This window comes from Paroedura picta, chromosome 6 (genome assembly GCF_049243985.1).
Source record: "Paroedura picta isolate Pp20150507F chromosome 6, Ppicta_v3.0, whole genome shotgun sequence".
In the NCBI taxonomy this organism is placed as follows: Eukaryota; Metazoa; Chordata; class Lepidosauria; order Squamata; family Gekkonidae; genus Paroedura; species Paroedura picta.
The window spans coordinates 15,061,867-15,080,169 of NC_135374.1; the positions used below are offsets into that span (position 1 = coordinate 15,061,867).

At 46.7% G+C, this 18,303-nt stretch overlaps 1 protein-coding gene across 3 annotated transcripts in view; it reads left to right on the forward strand.

The window, feature by feature from the left end:
* CNTN5 (contactin 5) overlaps positions 1-18,303 on the forward strand; it is a 744,496-nt gene that overhangs the window by 447,614 nt on the left and 278,579 nt on the right. For all 3 annotated transcript variants that reach the window (XM_077341497.1, XM_077341498.1, XM_077341499.1), the window contains exon 4: positions 9,356-9,583. In XM_077341497.1, coding sequence (XP_077197612.1) covers positions 9,356-9,583 — 228 coding nt within the window. The remainder of the gene's footprint in view (positions 1-9,355; positions 9,584-18,303) is intronic.

Sequence of the window (18,303 nt, forward strand, 5' to 3'; positions counted from 1 at the left end):
TATTTAAAGACCTCTTTACCCTAACTACTACTGCACATCAAAGGGGGCTTCCAGAGATGTTTTAAGGGCCTCACTCTTAGGTGACGCTTACTACCTGGTAAGACTTCCTTCTGTCTGCACGCTGCACCATGAGAGTTCCTGAGACCGAGAGAAACACCTAAGAGCTAATACAGTATTTGCTGGCGTATAAGACTACTTTCCCCCCCTGAAAAACATGCCTCCAAGTGGTATTATTTAATTACAAATTTAAGTATCGCTAGGGAAGGCTCCATGTAGCAAAGCAGTTCAGCAAAAATGAAAGGACTCATTTAGCTGGTTAAAGATTGGCATTCAAATAAGTGACCAGAAACAAGGGAAGTCAATTCAGGCAGGTCCGTGTTGCTTCAGAGAAATGTTTGGATTGGAAATACGGATGCCAGTCCCCTAGGGCAGCGGTCCCCAATCCCCGGTCCGGAGACCGGAACCAGTCTGTGGATCATTAGGTACCGGGCCACGGCTCCTCCTCGTCCTCCTCCCTTCCTGCTGCCTCGGGGGCTGCCCTGCCACTCTGCTGCTGGCTTACCTTTGGTGCTCTCCGGTGGCCGCCATGGCTGGGGCTCCCCCTTGGCATGGCTCTGCACAGCTGCTGCTGGCAGCGGGAATCAGGGGCACCGGCGGGACAGCAAGTGGAGCAGGGGCTCAGCCGGCGGCGGCAACATTCCTCGGCAAAAGACTACCCCCCCTGGGCCTCAGTAAAATTGTCAAGCATTGACCGGTCCCCGGTGATAAAAAGGTTGGGGACCACTGCCCTAGTGGGAACTGTGGATCCCCTGGAATTAAAGCTCATCTCCAGGTGACAGAAATCAGGTCCCCTGGAGAAAATGGCAGGTGGATTCCATAGGATTATACTCTACTGCCCCAAATCGTACCTACTTCTGGCTTCACCCCCAAAGTCTCCAAATAGTTCCCAACGTAGAGCTGGAAATCCTAACCAGAAATGGGCTTGTTTGAGGATCAGTCCACTTTCTGCTGTCTCTGGGACCTTCCTTGTGAGACACCAGGCTCCATGTAGGAAGAGAGAAAGATTTTCTCTGCATAATTTATTAACTGTTCCTAAATATGTTTTACGAGAGGTCACGTTTCTAGGAACACAGAACCCTCAAGAGCACCATAAAGCAACCTCCGCATAATGGAATGGGATCGTTAACATTAAACCCTATCAACCAAAGGGCCCCTTTAGCAATTACACTTGGAAAGGTCAGGAATTAGTTTGCCTAATGCGATGTTGGCAGAGGATAATTCTACCGTACCATGGGTGGGTTTTCCGTATTGTTATCATGATATCTTCTGTCTTTGGATCAGGCACTTTTGACTCTCGTTGCAGGAATGCCTCTCGCAATTTATATGGCGTGCATTTGTAAATAGGTAACATTTGGAAATTATATCTTGGGCCAGAAAGAACCCCAATCTTGATTCAACCATAATGAATTGGATACACCACGCCCTTTCAGCTAAGGTCGCCAGTCTTCAGGAGAGATCTGGAGTGCTCGGAGAATTATAATTGTCCTGTAGGTTAGGGGTAGTCAACCTGTGGTCCTCCAGATGTCCATGGACTACGTGGCTGTCGTTTCTGCCAGCATTTGCTGGCAGGGGCTCATGGAAATTGTAGTCCATGAACATCTGGAGGACCACAGGTTGACTACCCCTAACCTACAGGACAATTATAATTCTCCGAGTTCTCCATTCATGAACTAACCAGGCTTGATCCTGCTTAGTGCTGGAGATCTAATGAAATTGGACCAACCACATCAGGGGATCATGCTGGCAGGGGCTCATGGGAATTGGGAATTGTAGTCCATGGGAATTGTAGTCCATGAACATCTGGAGGACCACAGGTTGACTACCCCTGCTGTAGGTGACAGAGATCTGTCCGCTTCAAGCAAATCGTTGTTTTGGAAGGTGAACTCTATGGCATTATATGCCACTGATAAGCAGAATGACGGAGCCTGATTTGGTTCTGAAAGAGTTAATGAGCCTATGGAATACCAAAAGGCTCTTTTCAGGGACGGTGTTTGCTTAGTCTCCTGTCCCACGTCGAAATTATGATCAATCTGCAAGCACTACCTTCCGTGACAGGGTAAAATATGATAAGGAATATATCAAGAGACAGTGAAAGATAATGTTGCAAGAGAAACCACATTATATAGCTAGGTGGATTGGTGCACCATCACTATCGAAAGCCCTGTAAGTACTGCGCTCGTACTTCATTTTAATTTTTAGCATTACGTTGTGCGGTACCGCTAGCTGCAGTTTATGGTTGTAGCGGTACTGCATTATAAAACAAAACAAGGAATTCTTTGAGGGGAGAAGCAGAAAGTCTTAAAGAAAATAGGATGCCATTTCAAGGCTGAATACCTGTTATACTATAGCATTAATTATCTGTGTGTTCCTATATAAGATAATATTCCAGAATCCAGATTATTTATTTTGAGTAGAAGCATAGCCAATATCAAGATGGGGCCTGGAGATCTCCTGGAATTACAACTAACAATCCCCAGCTCTGTGTAGTGGTTAAGGGGAGAACCAGGTTTGATTACCTCCCTCCTCCAAATACAGTCCCCCTCTCTCCCCCTCTACCTCTCCCTCCCCCCTTCCTCTTCCTCCTCTGGGAAAAAGGCTGCTTTGAAGGATGATTTCTATGGCCCTATACCCTGCTGAGCCTCTTGTGGCGCAGAGTGGTAAGGCAGCAGACATGCAGTTTGAAAGTTCTGCCCATGAGGCTGGGAGTTCAATCCCAGCAGCCGGCTCAAGGTTGACTCAGCCTTCCATCCTTCCGAGGTGGGTAAAATGAGTACCCAGCTTGCTGGGGGATAAACGGTAATGACTGCACTGGCAAACCACCCCGTATTGAGTCTTCCATGAAAACGCTAGAGGGCGTCACCCCAAGGGTCAGACATGACCCGGTGCTTGCACAGGGGATACCTTTACCTTTACCTTTATACCCTGCTGAAGGCCCTCCCATCCCAAACCCACCCTCCCCAGCCACTCCCAAATCTCCAGCCATGTTCCAACCCAGACAAAACCTACTGAGAATGCAGTAGCTGGGACTCATCAGTCTCTTTGGGGAAAACCCATCCATGTATTTAAAGGCTTCTGTGTGTAGAGGGGCCCTGATGTGGTTGGTCCAATTTCATTAGATCTCCAACACTAAGCAGGGTCAAGCCTGGTTAGCTCAGGAATGGGTGACTACTAAGGAAATCCAGAGTTGCTGTGCAGAGGAAGGCAAGGGCAACCCACCTCTGCTCATCTCTTGCCTCAAAAACTCCATAAGGGGTCGCCGTGAGTAGGTTGCAACTGGATGGCACTTTCCACCACCATGTGGTGGAAGTCCTTTGTCTGCCCAGGCTACCCCATTCACATCGAAGGAAGGGTAAAAGAGATCTGCATGCCAAAAGAGGTGCAGACATGGAGCTTCCAACTTATCTCAGTGAACAAGGCTGCATGTGCAGGAAAGAGCAAAATGAAACTCCTTTTTAGTGGATCAGAACACTGGTCTATCAATGTCAGTGTTCTGTAGGTATGTAGCTTTCAGGGGTCTTGCACAGACATCTATGCTTTTAACTGGAGGGCCTGGGGTCTAAAACTGGGATTTCCAATATGAAAAGCTCTTACACTGAACCTTGGACTTCCTGTAGGAAAAGAGCTTACTCTGAACCTTGGACTTCCTCTATGGAAAGCATTTACACATGCAGTCAGCTAGGTGACCTTGAACCAGTCACAGTTCTCTTATATCTGTTCTCACAGAGCAGTTCTTTCAGAGCTCTCTCAGCCCCACCTACCTTAACAGTATCTGTTGTGGGGAGAGGAAGGGAAGGTGATTGCAAGCTGCTTTGAGACTCCTTCAGGTAGAAGAAGAGTTTGTTTTTATACTCCGCTTTTCACTACCTAAAGTAGTCTCAAAGTGGCTTACAACCGCCTTCCCACCCTCTCCCCACAACAGACACCCTGTGAGGTAAGTGAGTCCTGATATTACTGCCCAGTCAGAACAGCACCATCAGGGCCGTGACTAGCCCTGCTAGTCACCCAGCCGGCTGCATGTGGAGGAGCGGGGAATCAAACCCAGCTCACCAGATTAGAAGCCACTGCTCTTAACCGCTACAGCATGCTGGCTCTTAGTGAAACGCAGCATCTAAAAACCAACTCTTCTTTTTTTGGTCTTGGACAGAAATCAGCTGATGCTCACACAGCCCAAAACGGAAGCATCTCCCACCTTAATGCCCTGCTGCCTGTGCTGGAGCCTTCTATTTATATAACACAGTGCCTGGCTTTAAATCCCAAAAGCCTCTCCAGAGTTCCGGCTGAGAGACTTTGGCTGCAAACCTGACAGATGTTCTGGATTACACCCTGAGTCGCTCACGTCCCTGCAGTCCACACATTTGAGCCCATCGGGCCAGGAGCTGAACATTGAAGGGCACTTTTCTTCATTCCACAAATGAATGTCGTTGAGCTTAAAACTCAAACTCTTTTGAGTTTTATTTTATATGGGCTGTGGCCCATCTGAAGCTGCCCTGAAGACAGATTCTGGTGGGGATCCATGTTGGTCTGAAGCCACAGAACACAGTGGGAATTCCTTGGCACCTTTAAGACCAATGAGGTTTTATTCAAGGTGCCGTGAACATAACTTGTTGCCTGGCCTCAAGCTTTGTTCAATGGAACATGATTAGCGTTTGGCTTCTGTGTTAAAGGAAGTCCTGATAGATCTACACAAATTCACGGGGCAGTTGTTTTGGGGCAGGTGCTGCCACTAGTTAATTGAAAATATCTGACGTTTAAAAGTTTTGTTTTCTTATTTTAATTGTTGACTCTGTTCACTTAGACCCATTATGCACGGCCGCCGAAACGGCGATTTTGGGTCACATGAGAAGCGGGAGGGGGAAGAAGCAAAGCAAACCGCTTATGCACGGGACGGGATGTAACGGCGGCAAAACCCAGAGTAACCGATTATGCACGTGGCGACCCTGGCACCGCTTCTGGTTGCGCCCCGGTCACTCGGAAGCTGCTCTTTCTTCTGTGTTTCACTAACGCAGCTTTTTCGGTGGCATGCACCGAATCTGCGGCTGGTTGCAGCCGGCTCCGTGCGTTATCGGTGATTTTAGTCGCCGCCATTCCACCCTGAATGTGTGCTATCTGCCCCGTGCATAATGGGCCCAAGTGTTGACTTCTGCATAAGTTGCTTTGCGGTACCTTAATACTCTTACTTAATACTCCTGCAATACCTTAATACCTTTTGCTTATTCATACTCTTACTTTCATTATGAGAAACTGCCTCAAGGAGTCAATTTTGGTATTGATATTTATGGTATGTTTGTGTCACCTGGGAAATGGTTCAGGAAGTATTTTTAAAAGGATAGCTGATGGCTTCCCAAGGTTGTTTTGAGAAAACTACCGAAAATTCAGGCTTTTCTTGAGAGTGTCATGAACCCCGATTCATGCCATCCCGGTGCTTCATTTCTCACACTTTTTAGATCTCACTGGCCGGCTCTGGCCAAGGCCATAAAGCAATAAACCTGTCCTCTGGTCCTCTTCCTCCCTTCCTTTTCCCAGTGGGAGAGGCTCCATGCGAATGTATCAATCGTACTGTAAGTGTCCTTGCGGAGACAACTCAAAGTCTCAACAAAGTGCCGACCGCTTGATAAGATTCCAGGCCATCTGGCAGCTCGGGAACCAACATTTCTCTGTTACTTTTCCACTCTCCCGCCGAAATACCTTCGGCTCCCCCTCCCCTACTTGGTGGGCTCTATAACTGCCCCGCGTGTTCCCTTGTACTTTGTTATTATCAAGATCTTTGCTTAGGAAGATCTTGGCATGCTTTAGCATTCTGTGGACTTAGTCTAATAAAGCTGTCTTGGAAATTTGCAACTGACTGTTGGATTTCGGATGTGCTTTTATTTGGGACTCCACAGGCTGGGCTCAGCCTGATTCCTGACAGAAAGTGTCTGTTTATTTCCTACTACTATTACTTCCTCCCATGTTTCAAAACTTTCCAAGGGAAAACAGCAGCTAGACTTATTGCCCAAATGGGCTGAAATTTGGAGGAAAGTGTGGCCCAGCTTATAACGGTTGGAGTAATTTCCAACTAGGGGAGATGATTTCAACCACATTCGATCCCCATTTCAAAAATTCACCACTTTAACTATGTTTGATTCATTATCCAGGTGGATGAAGAGCTCTACCTGGGGCCCTTCTGTGCTGCATCTAATAAAAGCAGAGAGCGCTAGACGAGATGGGCCAACCGTCTAGCCCAGTACAAGGCAGATTCACATGACTGCATCTGTTTCCTGGCCATAGTCTTGCTGGCATTGCATAGCAGAGTTTGCAGTTTCCCGCCATCAGCGCCTGATTGAAGATCATTTTTGTCTGTCGTGTTTGACAGCTTGCCCATATGCACTAAATTATAATGCCGCAAAAGCCCTTGGTGAGTGACAAGAGTGATGGAATGCACAAGCGCATGATGTCTAGCAGCCCAATCTTGGACATATTTACGTGAAAGTAATGGGGCTTCCTCTCACGTATGTATATATTAGGCTGGTAGCCTAAATGTGACTATGTGGTGGAGGAGGTCTATATCTGTAATTCGTTGGTGGCCAACAAGCAGTCTTCATCCAAAGATTTAGCAGGTTGCTTTAATCCAGGGGTGGCCAAACTATAATTCTCCATATGTCCATATATTACACTTCCTATGAGCCCCTATGAGCACATGCTGGCAGGGGTTCATGGGAATTGTAGTCCATGGACATCTAGAGGGCCTTGTTGGCTCTGGCTCCTGCCTGGTGGATTGATTTCCCTGGAGAGATCCAGCCCTAATGGAGCTTGCCAAGTTCCACCAGGCTTATGGTTGAGCCCAATCAGGAAACACCAGGCCCACCTCCCCTCCCCACTTCTAGCTCCCACCACTTCCTTATTCTACATCATCAGTAAGCCAGTAATCACCCACCATTGGAGCAAACAACTGTATTTAGAACTTCCCCCTGGCCCATTAATAAGTTGGCAACCTTGGTTGCCCATGTGAGGACCAAAAGGAGGGGAGGATATAAATTTTGTAAAATGAATAGAATCAGGAACTGGGCTGCCTGGCTATTTGGCTGGTACTGGTTGGGGCTCCAGCCTGACAATATTTTGCTGTCCTCTGTTGACGTCGAGACGTTCAGCATAGCTGTATTTCTATACTGCTGCACGTCGTCTTAGTTGATGTCAGTTTGATGGCTGTTGAGGGTGGGATGGTGTTGCAGCTTCGATGTTTTAGTGCACAAGTGTGTTCAACATTGGATGGCAAATGGAGGTGTTCTTTCATTTATTTTATGTTTTATGATGATGTTGTGCGCCTTCAGCCTGGGGGGGGGGGACTGAGGCATCGCCAAGTGCATTCTGTCGGCAGAGTTTATAGATGCAAAGGGCGGAACATCGGCAGCGTAAAGAATAAATAGCTTTATTGAAAACTGAAAACACTTTGTAAAGTAAGGGGGGAGAGTCCTAACAGTCTACATCAGGGGTAGTCAAACTGCGGCCCTCCAGATGTCCATGGACTACAATTCCCAGGAGCCCCCTGCCAGCAAACGCTGGCAGGGGGCTCCTGGGAATTGTAGTCCATGGACATCTGGAGGGCCGCAGTTTGACTACCCCTGGTCTACATAATTATGTACTTGGCTCATTCATTCTGGAGGCAATCAGGTAGGAAGTATGCCCAAAGAAGCAGGAAGTCTCCCACTGAGCCAATCAAGACCCAGGAGGAGATCATTTGAAAAGTATGAGGAAGTTCCTTATCTAAATATGCTAGCTACACCTGTAGCTACCATTTCCTCCATTGCATCCTATGGGATGTTTTTCTGGTAGCAGTACCCCCAGTAATGGCTTTAAACTATGTATAAAATAGTACTGTCTAGATATCGAGGGGGGATTGTTCACAGTGTAGTTTGGCAGTGGAGTTGTCTGTCTAAGGAGATGGTGAGCTCCCCCTCACTGGCGGTCTTCAAGCAGCAGCTGGATACTTCTCATGGAGGCTTTTGGCTGATCCTGCACTGAGCAGGGGGTTGGACCAGATGGCCTGTCTGGCCCCTTCCAACTCTATGATTATATGATGCTGTGAATCATGCACACTATAGCTCTTACCTAGTCCAACACACAAGAAGGAAAGGGGGGGGGGGAGTGCATGCTTGCTGTATGGAAATGGTCACTTAAAAGGTAAACTGCAGTCCTGTGCAGAATTACCCCAGCCATTGCTCCAGTTTGTATGGATAAACTGGAGTAACCGTGTACGATTGCTCTGCAAATAGGCAATCTTAAGCAGGTCAGCTCGGGTACAAATCTCATTTTGTTCAAGAAAGTCAGGTCACCAAACACCAGGTGTGACCTGGCAATCGCTGGGAACTCCAACCAATCACCAGAAATGGCTGGTTTATTATTTATGTATTTGAAACATTCATTCCAACCTGGGCCAAGGCCTATTCAGACCTGGCCCCAACCTGGTGGAATGAGCTCCCGGAAGAGCTCAGGGCCCTGCGGGATTTACCAGCTTTCCGCAGGGCCTGCAAGATGGAGCTCTTCCGCCAGGCGTATGGTTGAGGCCAGGGGAGTCGCCCGTTAGTCCATCTCTGGATCCCCTCCAACACTGAGATTTCTAATACTGAGATCATGAATATTAAGACCTATCGGACTGTCTCCCGCTCTCTTTGAATGTTTCTTACCCACCATGTTGAACATAGAGAGGGAGGAATCGGGATTGGAATTGTGACAATTGCCACTAGTATGGATGATACCTGTTGCATGATGTAGGTTGGGGATGTTTTATTGGGGATTTTATTGTATTTTAATGCTATGTTGTGAACCGCTGTGAGACCAAATTGGGGAACGGCGATCTATAAATTAAATAATAATAATAATAATAATAATAATAATAATAATAATAATAATAATAATAATAATAATAATAATAATAATTCCACTTCTCCAGGAGAAAACCGCTTCTTTGGAAGGTGGGCTGCATAGCATTATACCCTAATACAGGGGTAGTCAACCTGTGGTCCTCCAGATGTCCATTGACTACAATTCCCATGAGCCCCTGCCAGCAAATGCTGGCAGGGGCTCATGGGAATTGTAGTCAATGGACATCTGGAGGACCACAGGTTGACTACCCCTGCCCTAATAGATGTCCCTTCTCTCAAGATTCCTCACTACCAGGCTCTGCCCACAAATCTACAGGTATCTGGACTTAGTACCCCTAAGGGAAAGTGCTTGTAGGATTGCACCCAATGTGTTTGTGCCATTGCACCCTAAGAGTTTGATATCCAGCTTGGAATCCATGTTTTTTCTTCTTTTCCAGAATATTCCAAAGCTGTCCCAGGAATCCCTCCTTCCTATGCTGCCATTTTAAGACTAAGATCTGCCAGTTCACCTTACTCCGCCTCGGCCTTGAACTCAAAGGGCCGGCAACGGTCAAGCGGCACTCCTGGTTTAGGAAGCATCTCTGCTCCCAGCTGGCGAGGGGCAGCCCAGCATTATCGCTTGCCGACCGACCTCCAGCACGCCTCCGAGGCCTTCAAACACGACGGTACGTTCAGTTCTCTCGCACCGGGCCCTTCCTAAAGAAAACGCCAGACCTGTTGCCCTGACATTTTCCCGGCCTGTTTATTTATCACGTTCCGTTTGTTTTGCGTCTGCCACTTAATTTCAATAAACAGCATTCAGCCAAAAGCAACTTCCTGGAAATCTCTGAGATTAATCTTTGAATGAACCCTTTAGATGTATTTCTTAGGGTTCTTGTCTTCTTGAAGCCATAATAACGTAGCTGTAGGAAGGTGGAGACAAACTGAAATTGCAACCTGATCTGCATTACTTATGTTTGTATCGTTGAAAGTCGGGGGTGGGTGGGTGAGAAACCAATATGTCTCCCTCGATTCCTGCACTATTTCTCAAATTGACTGCATTCTCGGTAATACTAGCTCCGTCCCTTATATCTGCGACGTTGTATTTATCAAACTAATTTAATCATAAATCAAACCCGTTTTTATAGAAATCTTCCTTTTAACCCGCCTTCATCTTTCCCAACGTAAAGATCGTCGTAGATGACAAATATTCCCGATCGCTTGGTAGCTTTCCCCCCCGTCCCCTGAACTTTTTTTTCCTCCTTTTTGTGTCATGAATCTTTAATAATGATTTAATATTATTTATTGTTGCTCCTAAAAAAAGAAACTTCCAAGGGTAATTTATTAAAGCGCAGTTAAGAGAACAGCCAAGAAATCCTTAGCAGAGCAGTACAATTAGTAAGGATGGTGACACATTGAAACAGACCTCAGCAATGTGTTAAAGACATACGGCTGAAGTTATAATCAGCAGCCAGGGTGAAAATAGAAAGTCATATAAATGGGAGTTTTGCGGCAGGAAAGATTTCTTGGCTACAGCCTTGAGTCAGGATCCAAGCAGTTGAGACCCAGCAGATTCACATAGCAGACATCAATATTGGGCTTCAGGCTGAAGCTTTGAGCAAAAGTCTTTTTGGAAAATCAGGACAAAGATCAGTGCATCGCATATGTTCTTAGACAGGAATCATGACAGAGAAGCCAGGAGGGGGGATTGCATAGAATGTATACCTTTGCTTGGGGAGGGGGGCATAGAGGCAAGAAAATGTTTTCTGATCTAAAGGTGCCAAAACACAGCACCCGGCCCTCTGTTGTTTAGACTGCGTTGCTGGTGATGCCAGCCTTGGGCGAGGAGATAAGGAAGTAGACCCAGGAGAGGTCTTTGAAATGTAAGGAGGGGATGGGAGAGGCACTGCCAAGAGGACCCACGACTCAGCGGGAGATCCGGGAGCATAAAGAAATAAAGCAACCCCAAAGAGACGAAAACCGCGGGTCAGGAACTAGGGTTTCACGACACCTTGGTTTAGATAACCCAGGCAAGCCTGATCCCGTCAGATCTCAGAAGCTAAACAGGATCAACCCTGGCAAGAATTTGGGTGGGAAACCTCCAAAGAACATGAGACAGGCAATGGCAAATTGCTTGGAGACAAGCAATGGCAAATCACCTCTGAACACCCCTTGCCTGGCTGCCAGACAATCCAAGGATCTGCTGGCTACTCTACACATACAAATTCATTAATTTGTTCATTTGCTCATTCGTTCATGCTTTTGATCAAGGCTAGGGCCAGAAGATCCTGAGTCCCCTCCCTCTTATGACTGGTTGACATCAAATTACTGCTGGTAGCAACTCATAGTCTGTACGTTGCTGGGACTTCAGGGAGGGTGGGAATTGGGTTTGATTTGACCTGCCACCAACAATGGGATTTAATTTTAGTAATTGGGAGTGATGGGTCAGTGGTTACCTGGATCCTCCATTTCCCTCTTCTTGAAGATGGGGACAACATTTGCCTGCCTGTCATCTGTCATTGAGACTCAAAGTGGTGGTTAACAGCACAGGGTGGGGAACTAGCTGGGGGTATGTGGGGGCAGCACCTGGGAAGGAAAGAGACCTCAGTGGAGAGTTCACTCTCCAAAGGAGCCAGATTCTCAGGGGAACTAATTGCATTCGTCCGGAGTCCAGTTGTAATGTTCAGGAGACCTCCCGGCGCCACCTGGTGGTTGGCAGCTCAACAAGGCAGATTGCAGTTTTAAAAGTAGACTGCATAATGCACGAACAATGCAATAAAAGTGGACTTGCACGTATTACAGAATATGACATGGAAACAGTATAATACATTGCAGATGCTAGATCTCAGAATTAGACTCCCAAATTCTCCAAAACTGGATTCTAGAGTTACAGGACACTCTACTGCGAACAGTCTAATATACCCAGTAAGCCATGCAGTATTCAGTGGGAGAAAAAAACATCGGCCAAGTTCTTTTTGCAGCTGTCAGGACCCTGAACTGATTAAGAGCAACAGAAGTTTTATTTGTGGAACTAACAAACTGGATAGGAAAGAGAAGTGATAAACCTAACTGCCTTCCTAGCTGATAAAGAGACGGTGTGTGTTATAGTCTATTATGGATTATAGAAGAAGAGCCTGAGAATAGCATCCTGCCAAAAGGCAAAGAAAAACCTCTTTAGAAAGAAGGTACTCCTGCCGGGGTCCTGTCTAGCTAGAGTGTGCTGCCCCCTGCAGGATCTTCTTTCCACTTCTGCTTTGTAAACAAAACTTTGCTTAAAACTGCGTATTTCACAGGCAATTAAAAGTCAAATGTTGTTGCTTGTAGAGATATTGCCCTACTACAGATTTCTGTTTTATTACATCCCTCTTTCTTCTACTAAAATGCTCTCATGGTACTTTTGAAGTATTGGAAAGGTTGTCCCTTGGAGGAGGTCTGGGAAAGGTTCCTGAGGCAGCAGAGGATAGCATTCACAGTAAAGAGTTTAAACTATGTGTAGAACAGTACTCAGTAGTAACTGAGCCTCTTGTGGCGCAGAGTGGTAAGCAGCAGAAATGCTGTCTGAAGCTCTGACCATGAGGCTGGGAGTTCGATCCCAGCAGCCGGCTCAAGGTTGACTCAGCCTTCCATCCTTCCGAGGTCGGTAAAATGAGTACCCAGCTTGCTTGCTGGGGTGTAAAACGGTAATGACTGGGGAAGGCACTGGCAAACCACCCTGTATTGAGCCTGCCATGAAAACACTAGAGGGCGTCACCCCAAGGGTCAGACATGACTCGGTTCTTGCACAGGGGATACCTTTACCTTTACCTTTTTAGAACAGTACTGGCTAGACATCAGGAAGGGGGAGAGATTCACAGTCGGAATGAGTAGTTCAGCAGTGGAATCAGCTGGATAGATATTTATGCTGGATGTTTTAGGCTGATCCTGCATTTAGGCTGATCCTGCATTGAGCAGGGGGTTGGACGAGATGGCCTGTCTGGCCCTTTCCAACTCTATGATTCTACAATTCTATGAAACAGTCCCTTCTAAAAGTGGATACATACTTTTCATGGATGCTTTAGGATGCTTTGGGCTGATCCTGCATTGAACAGGGGGTTGGACTAGATGGCCTGTGTGGCCCCTTCCAACTCTATGATTCTATGATTCTACATTGTGTGAAATTGTAGAAGTGCAGGGTTCTTTCTTACCTCATCAGGCAGGCAATTTCACAAAGTGCGGGGAGGGGCACAAGAGCAATATTAAGAGAACCTCTAAAATCAAATCTGCAATAGGAGCCTAAGAAGTTGGAGGCAGTTTTCACCATTGTTTGGTATTATCCATGTTCAGTTTTTGTGCTTGGCTTCCAGTTGCATTTTGATTTGTTTCAGTGGGAAATTTCAGGAGCTACGTGCTGAACTGAATTCGTATCCAGACTAAGGGAGTGATGGTGTGGAGCCTCCGATTATGACAGTCCTCTTTTAAAAAAAACTTTTAAAAACCATACACAATTTTGTTCCACTGAATTTCCATTCTTGTAAATCATTTGGACAAACGTGCATAATTTGTGGACTCAGCATGTCTTGGCTCAAGAGTAGGATTGCCACGTGCCCTTTGGGGGTAGGAGGCCTCTCACCTTCAATCAGTCATTACCCACCAGCACATCAGTGACTAGCTGGAGTTTTAGGGAGGTTTTTTATGGCCCTCAGCAACAGTGTGACATTACTTCTTGGAAAACCCAGAACCGATAACACACTCCTCTAGAAATCATCAAAACCCACTGTAGTTTTACCATGGAGTTTCTGTTGATTCCTGGAGAGGTGTGATGTCACTTCCAGGTTTTTCTGGAATGCCATTGCTGATGGCTGCCTCTCCACCCCATTTCTTCCGGTCTCCAGACTATTGCCAGGCCAAGCCTGGCCGCTGTACCCAAAGGATAGTACTTGCTACATTCTATAGACCAGCCTTTCCATTGAGAAACCCCTGAAACCTTCTTCAGGCTTCAAGAAACCCAGCAAGTGCAGAATAAGGTTGGGAAGCATAGCTGCGAACACACCCACCCAAGGCCATGCCCACCCCCTCCAGGCCCATCATTGGCCATTTTTGGAGGGGAGGGCAGATCGACATCCCCATGTATGGTCATATCACTCAATAAATGTTTTAACAAATCTGAAAAATATATCCCACCCATTTGGGAACCCTTCCAGGGCTGTCAAGAAACCCCCAAGGTTTCATGAAACCCTGGTTGAGAAAGCCTGCTATAGACCGACAGGATAAAGCATTCCCATTCTATTCAACATAGTAGCTATTAAATCCGTGCGTTCTGCAAAGACACAGAACTTCAGCTTCAGACAAGAAACCGATACTTTACCGTCGTTCAGATATTCTTGCTAATCTTATTCTGGTAGAGATATAGAGGGACATTACTACCCTATGGGAGATGTTTGGCTCTTTCTCCCGTATTATGAATGTGTCCCTTCATCCCCATTGTCTCAAATCTGACAGTAGCACCCACCCAATACCAGTGAAGGTCTTCAGGAGGGAATGGTTGTCAGGGTTCTTGAGCTTACTCAGAATCTGCAACTATAATATTACCAAACAATTGGTAGGTTTTTCTTTTTTTTCTTTTTTTTTCCTTCCGGTTTTTGTTTTATTTTGTTTGGGGCCTAACAAAATCAATGTGATCTCTTCATACTCTGCCCTTGAATCAAAAATGCACAACTGCTCATATTCACTACTTGGGGGGGGGGGGGGAATAGTGCCATTGCTAATATTTCTAGATATTTAGAAGGAGAAGAAGGAGAAGGAGAAGGAGAAGAGTTGGTTCTTATATGCCGCTTTTCTCTACCCAAAGAAGGCTCAAAGCGGCTTACATTTGCCTTCCCTTTCCTCTCCCCACAACAGACACCCTGTGAGGGAGGTGAGGCTGAGAGAGCCCTGAGATTATTGAAGAAGAAGAAGAGTTGGTTCTTATATGCCGCTTTTCTCTACCCAAAGAAGGCTCAAAGCGGCTTACATTTGCCTTCCCTTTCCTCTCCCCACAACAGACACCCTGTGAGGGAGGTGAGGCTGAGAGAGCCCTGAGATTATTGAAGAAGAAGAAGAGTTGGTTCTTATATGCCGCTTTTCTCTACCCAAAGAAGGCTCAAAGCGGCTTACATTTGCGTTCCCTTTCCTCTCCCCACAACAGACACCCTGTGAGGGAGGTGAGGCTGAGAGAGCCCTGAGATTATTGAAGAAGAAGAAGAGTTGGTTCTTATATGCCGCTTTTCTCTACCCAAAGAAGGCTCAAAGCGGCTTGCATTTGCCTTCCCTTTCCTCTCCCCACAACAGACACCCTGTGAGGGAGGTGAGGCTGAGGGAGCCCTGATATCACTACTCGGTCAGAACAGTTTTATCAATGCCGTGGTGAGCCCAAGGTCACCCAGCTGGCTGCACGTGGAGGAATGCAGAATCGAACCCGGCATGCCAGATCAGAAGTCCGCACTCTTAACCACTACCCCAAACTGGCTCTAATTTAGATCAAAAGGGCAATTTAATGTTATTATTTTTGCGGCACAAGAGTTTGAAGGCGGCGGGACGGTCTCTGCGACGCTTTTGTCCGTGCTTGCCATCTTGAGCGTTTCATAACTGATTAAGAGATCAGACTGTCTCCTTCCGCGGTAATGAAGGTTAATTGAACGACCCTGAAGAGCCATCACCTCAAGTGCGAACAGCACAACTGTAAATGGAAAGCAAACATGCAAAGAAGGGAGAGCAAAGTGAAAATGACATGTCGAACAACAGAGAATCCCTGGTTTGCCTGAGTTCGGGCAAAGGCGAAAGAAAAGCGGTTTCTTATCTAACGTATATACTTGCATATAAGCCGAGGTTTTCAGCCCTTTTTTAAAGCTGAAAATGTCCCCCTCGGCTTATATGCAGGTATTAAAAAAACAGCTGCCAGACAAGATAGGGGGGTGGGGGTGGGGGACAAGTAAAGTTACCTGAAGAAGCAGAGACTGGTAGAAGTAGAGACACAGCAGCAAGCCCAGGAGGGAGTCTCCGCCTCCCCCCCTTCCCTGCCTTAACGAGGCTAGCACATGTTGCTGCTGCTACAGGAAGCTCTGAAACCTCTGTCTCAGAGGGAGAACAGAGAGCAGGAGGACGAAACACCCCTGAAAAGTGGAGGGAACAGAAGGAGCAAAGGATTAGCTATAAAAAGGCAAGAGGAATCAGAAGGAAAGAGGAGGGAGGAGGAGGGTGAGAAGAAAAGGAAAAAAAATCCTGCTCAAAACAGTCAATAAGTCAATAAGTTTTTCCAGCATTTTGTGGTGTAAATAGGTACCTTGGCTTATATGCGGGTCAGCTTATATGCAAGTATATACGGTAAATACAGACCTGGGAAGAGACTAAACTTTGCAAATGTAGCCCTGACATGGAAGGGCCCTGACATGGAAGGGCCAGCTAGCCTAAGCCAGCGTGGTGTCATGGTCAAGAGAAGTGGCTTCTAATCTGGTGAGCCGGGTTTGATTTCCCTCTCCTCCACATGCAACCAACTACGTGACTTTGGGCCAGTCACAGTTCTCTTAGGGCTGATCTCACCGGGCAGTTCTCTCAGAACTCTCTCAGCTCCACCTACCTCACAGTGCATATGCTGTGGGGAGAGGAGGGGAAAGGTGTTTGTCAGCTGCTTTGGGACTCCTTCAGTTAGCAAAAAACGGGGTATTAAAAAGAAATCAGCTCTTCTTCTTTTCCCCACCTACTGCTCCCTAATTTCGCAAAGCCAGAGTTGACCAGCCAAATTTTTGTGCATTCAATCAACACGGAAAGAGATTCAGCGGCGAGGGCTGGAACAATTTGCATTTCCCCTCCCCTTACAAATGGGCAGTCCTTGAGATTCTAACTGCACCAAACAAGCTTCCCATTAATTGAGACAGTCGTGGGTAGGCCTAGAAGAGTGATCTGTTTTAATAAATGTCCCCACGAAGAGTAAAACAACAAAACAAGGGCCTGTGGGAAATTACAAAAGCGAACCATGGCATCTGCCTGTCTGCCTTTATTCCTCGCCGGATGTGTCTTTGTGAAGACTTTGATTTATTACGCATTGACATCTTTGTCTTGACTCTTTCGTGCCTCTTAAAAGTCTCTTCTCACTTTGGGTTCTTGTTGAGATACATGAGCGAATGAGAGGAGTCGTGGATGCTTCTAAATGTCTCAGGAGTGCCGTTTGGACCTGGAGAAAAAAAGTTGCTTTATTTCATCATTCGATCGGCTGTAATTCCAGGAGATCTCCAGGCCCCACCCGGAAGTTGGCATCCCCTAGTTCTATATATATCCTACCAATCTACAGTGGGTTTCTGTGACCTCGACTAAGGCTCCCTCACTCCCCTCCAAGAATTCTGGGACTTCCATTTTTGCCAGACATGCTGAAAAATAGTTTCAATAAATTTCCCTTACCCCAACAGAACGGAGACTTCCCAGAGTTCTTTGCAACATTAGAAAAAACGGGAGAAATGCTGTTTAATTTCAGTTTCACTTCTCCCTTTTCTGCAAGCTAAACTTGCAAGAGGTTCTCATTGTTTTCTTTTTCCTCTGGCTCAATTTCTCCAATGAAAAGTACATACGTTCAGCATTATTCAGGGCATCCCCAGGTCAGCTGGAGCCTACCAATCTTGAAAGCTAAGCATGGTTGGTCCTTGTTAGCATTTCAGTGGGAGAGAACAAAGGAAGTCCTAGTTTGCTATGCAGAGGCAGGCCATGGCAAGCCATATCTGAATACCTCTTGCCTTGAAGCCCCTATAGCAGGGGTAGTCAAACTGCGGCCCTCCAGATGTCCATGGACTACAATTCCCAGGAGCCCCTGCCAGCGAATGCTGGCAGGGGCTTCTGGGAATTGTAGTCCATGGACATCTGGAGGGCCGCAGTCTGACTACCCCTGCCCTATAGGGTTGACATAAGTCTGCCATGACTTGATGGTACTTTCCATGCCCACCATGTCTGCTTCAGGACCTGCCATGCAGACTTATGCTGGTAATTTCCTATTGGAACTTAGGTTCTCAGGAACATGAAGGCCTGATTTGGATCAGGACATACAAGTTCTCCCAAGTAACGTCTTCTGTACCAGTCTTCTATGATCACCTCTCAATGATGACCATTTTTCTGTGCTGAAATGGCCTGGGGAAGCCAGTTGCCCCACGGTAGATATTGATAGTACATATGTACCAGTTTCTCTCCACACTCACAATCTGAATTGGTCCTTTCACCTGGCTGACAGTCGTTCACCTGGGAGCTCCTGGAGTACAGTCACTTGATAGGACCTCAGGGAGGATCAGTGGTACAGCATCTGCTTGGCATTCAGGTCTCAGGTTCAGTCCTCAGCATCTCCAGTTGGAAGGACATGGTCATAGGTGATGGGAAGCAGTGCTCTCTGAGATTCTGACTGACCCTTGCTCCC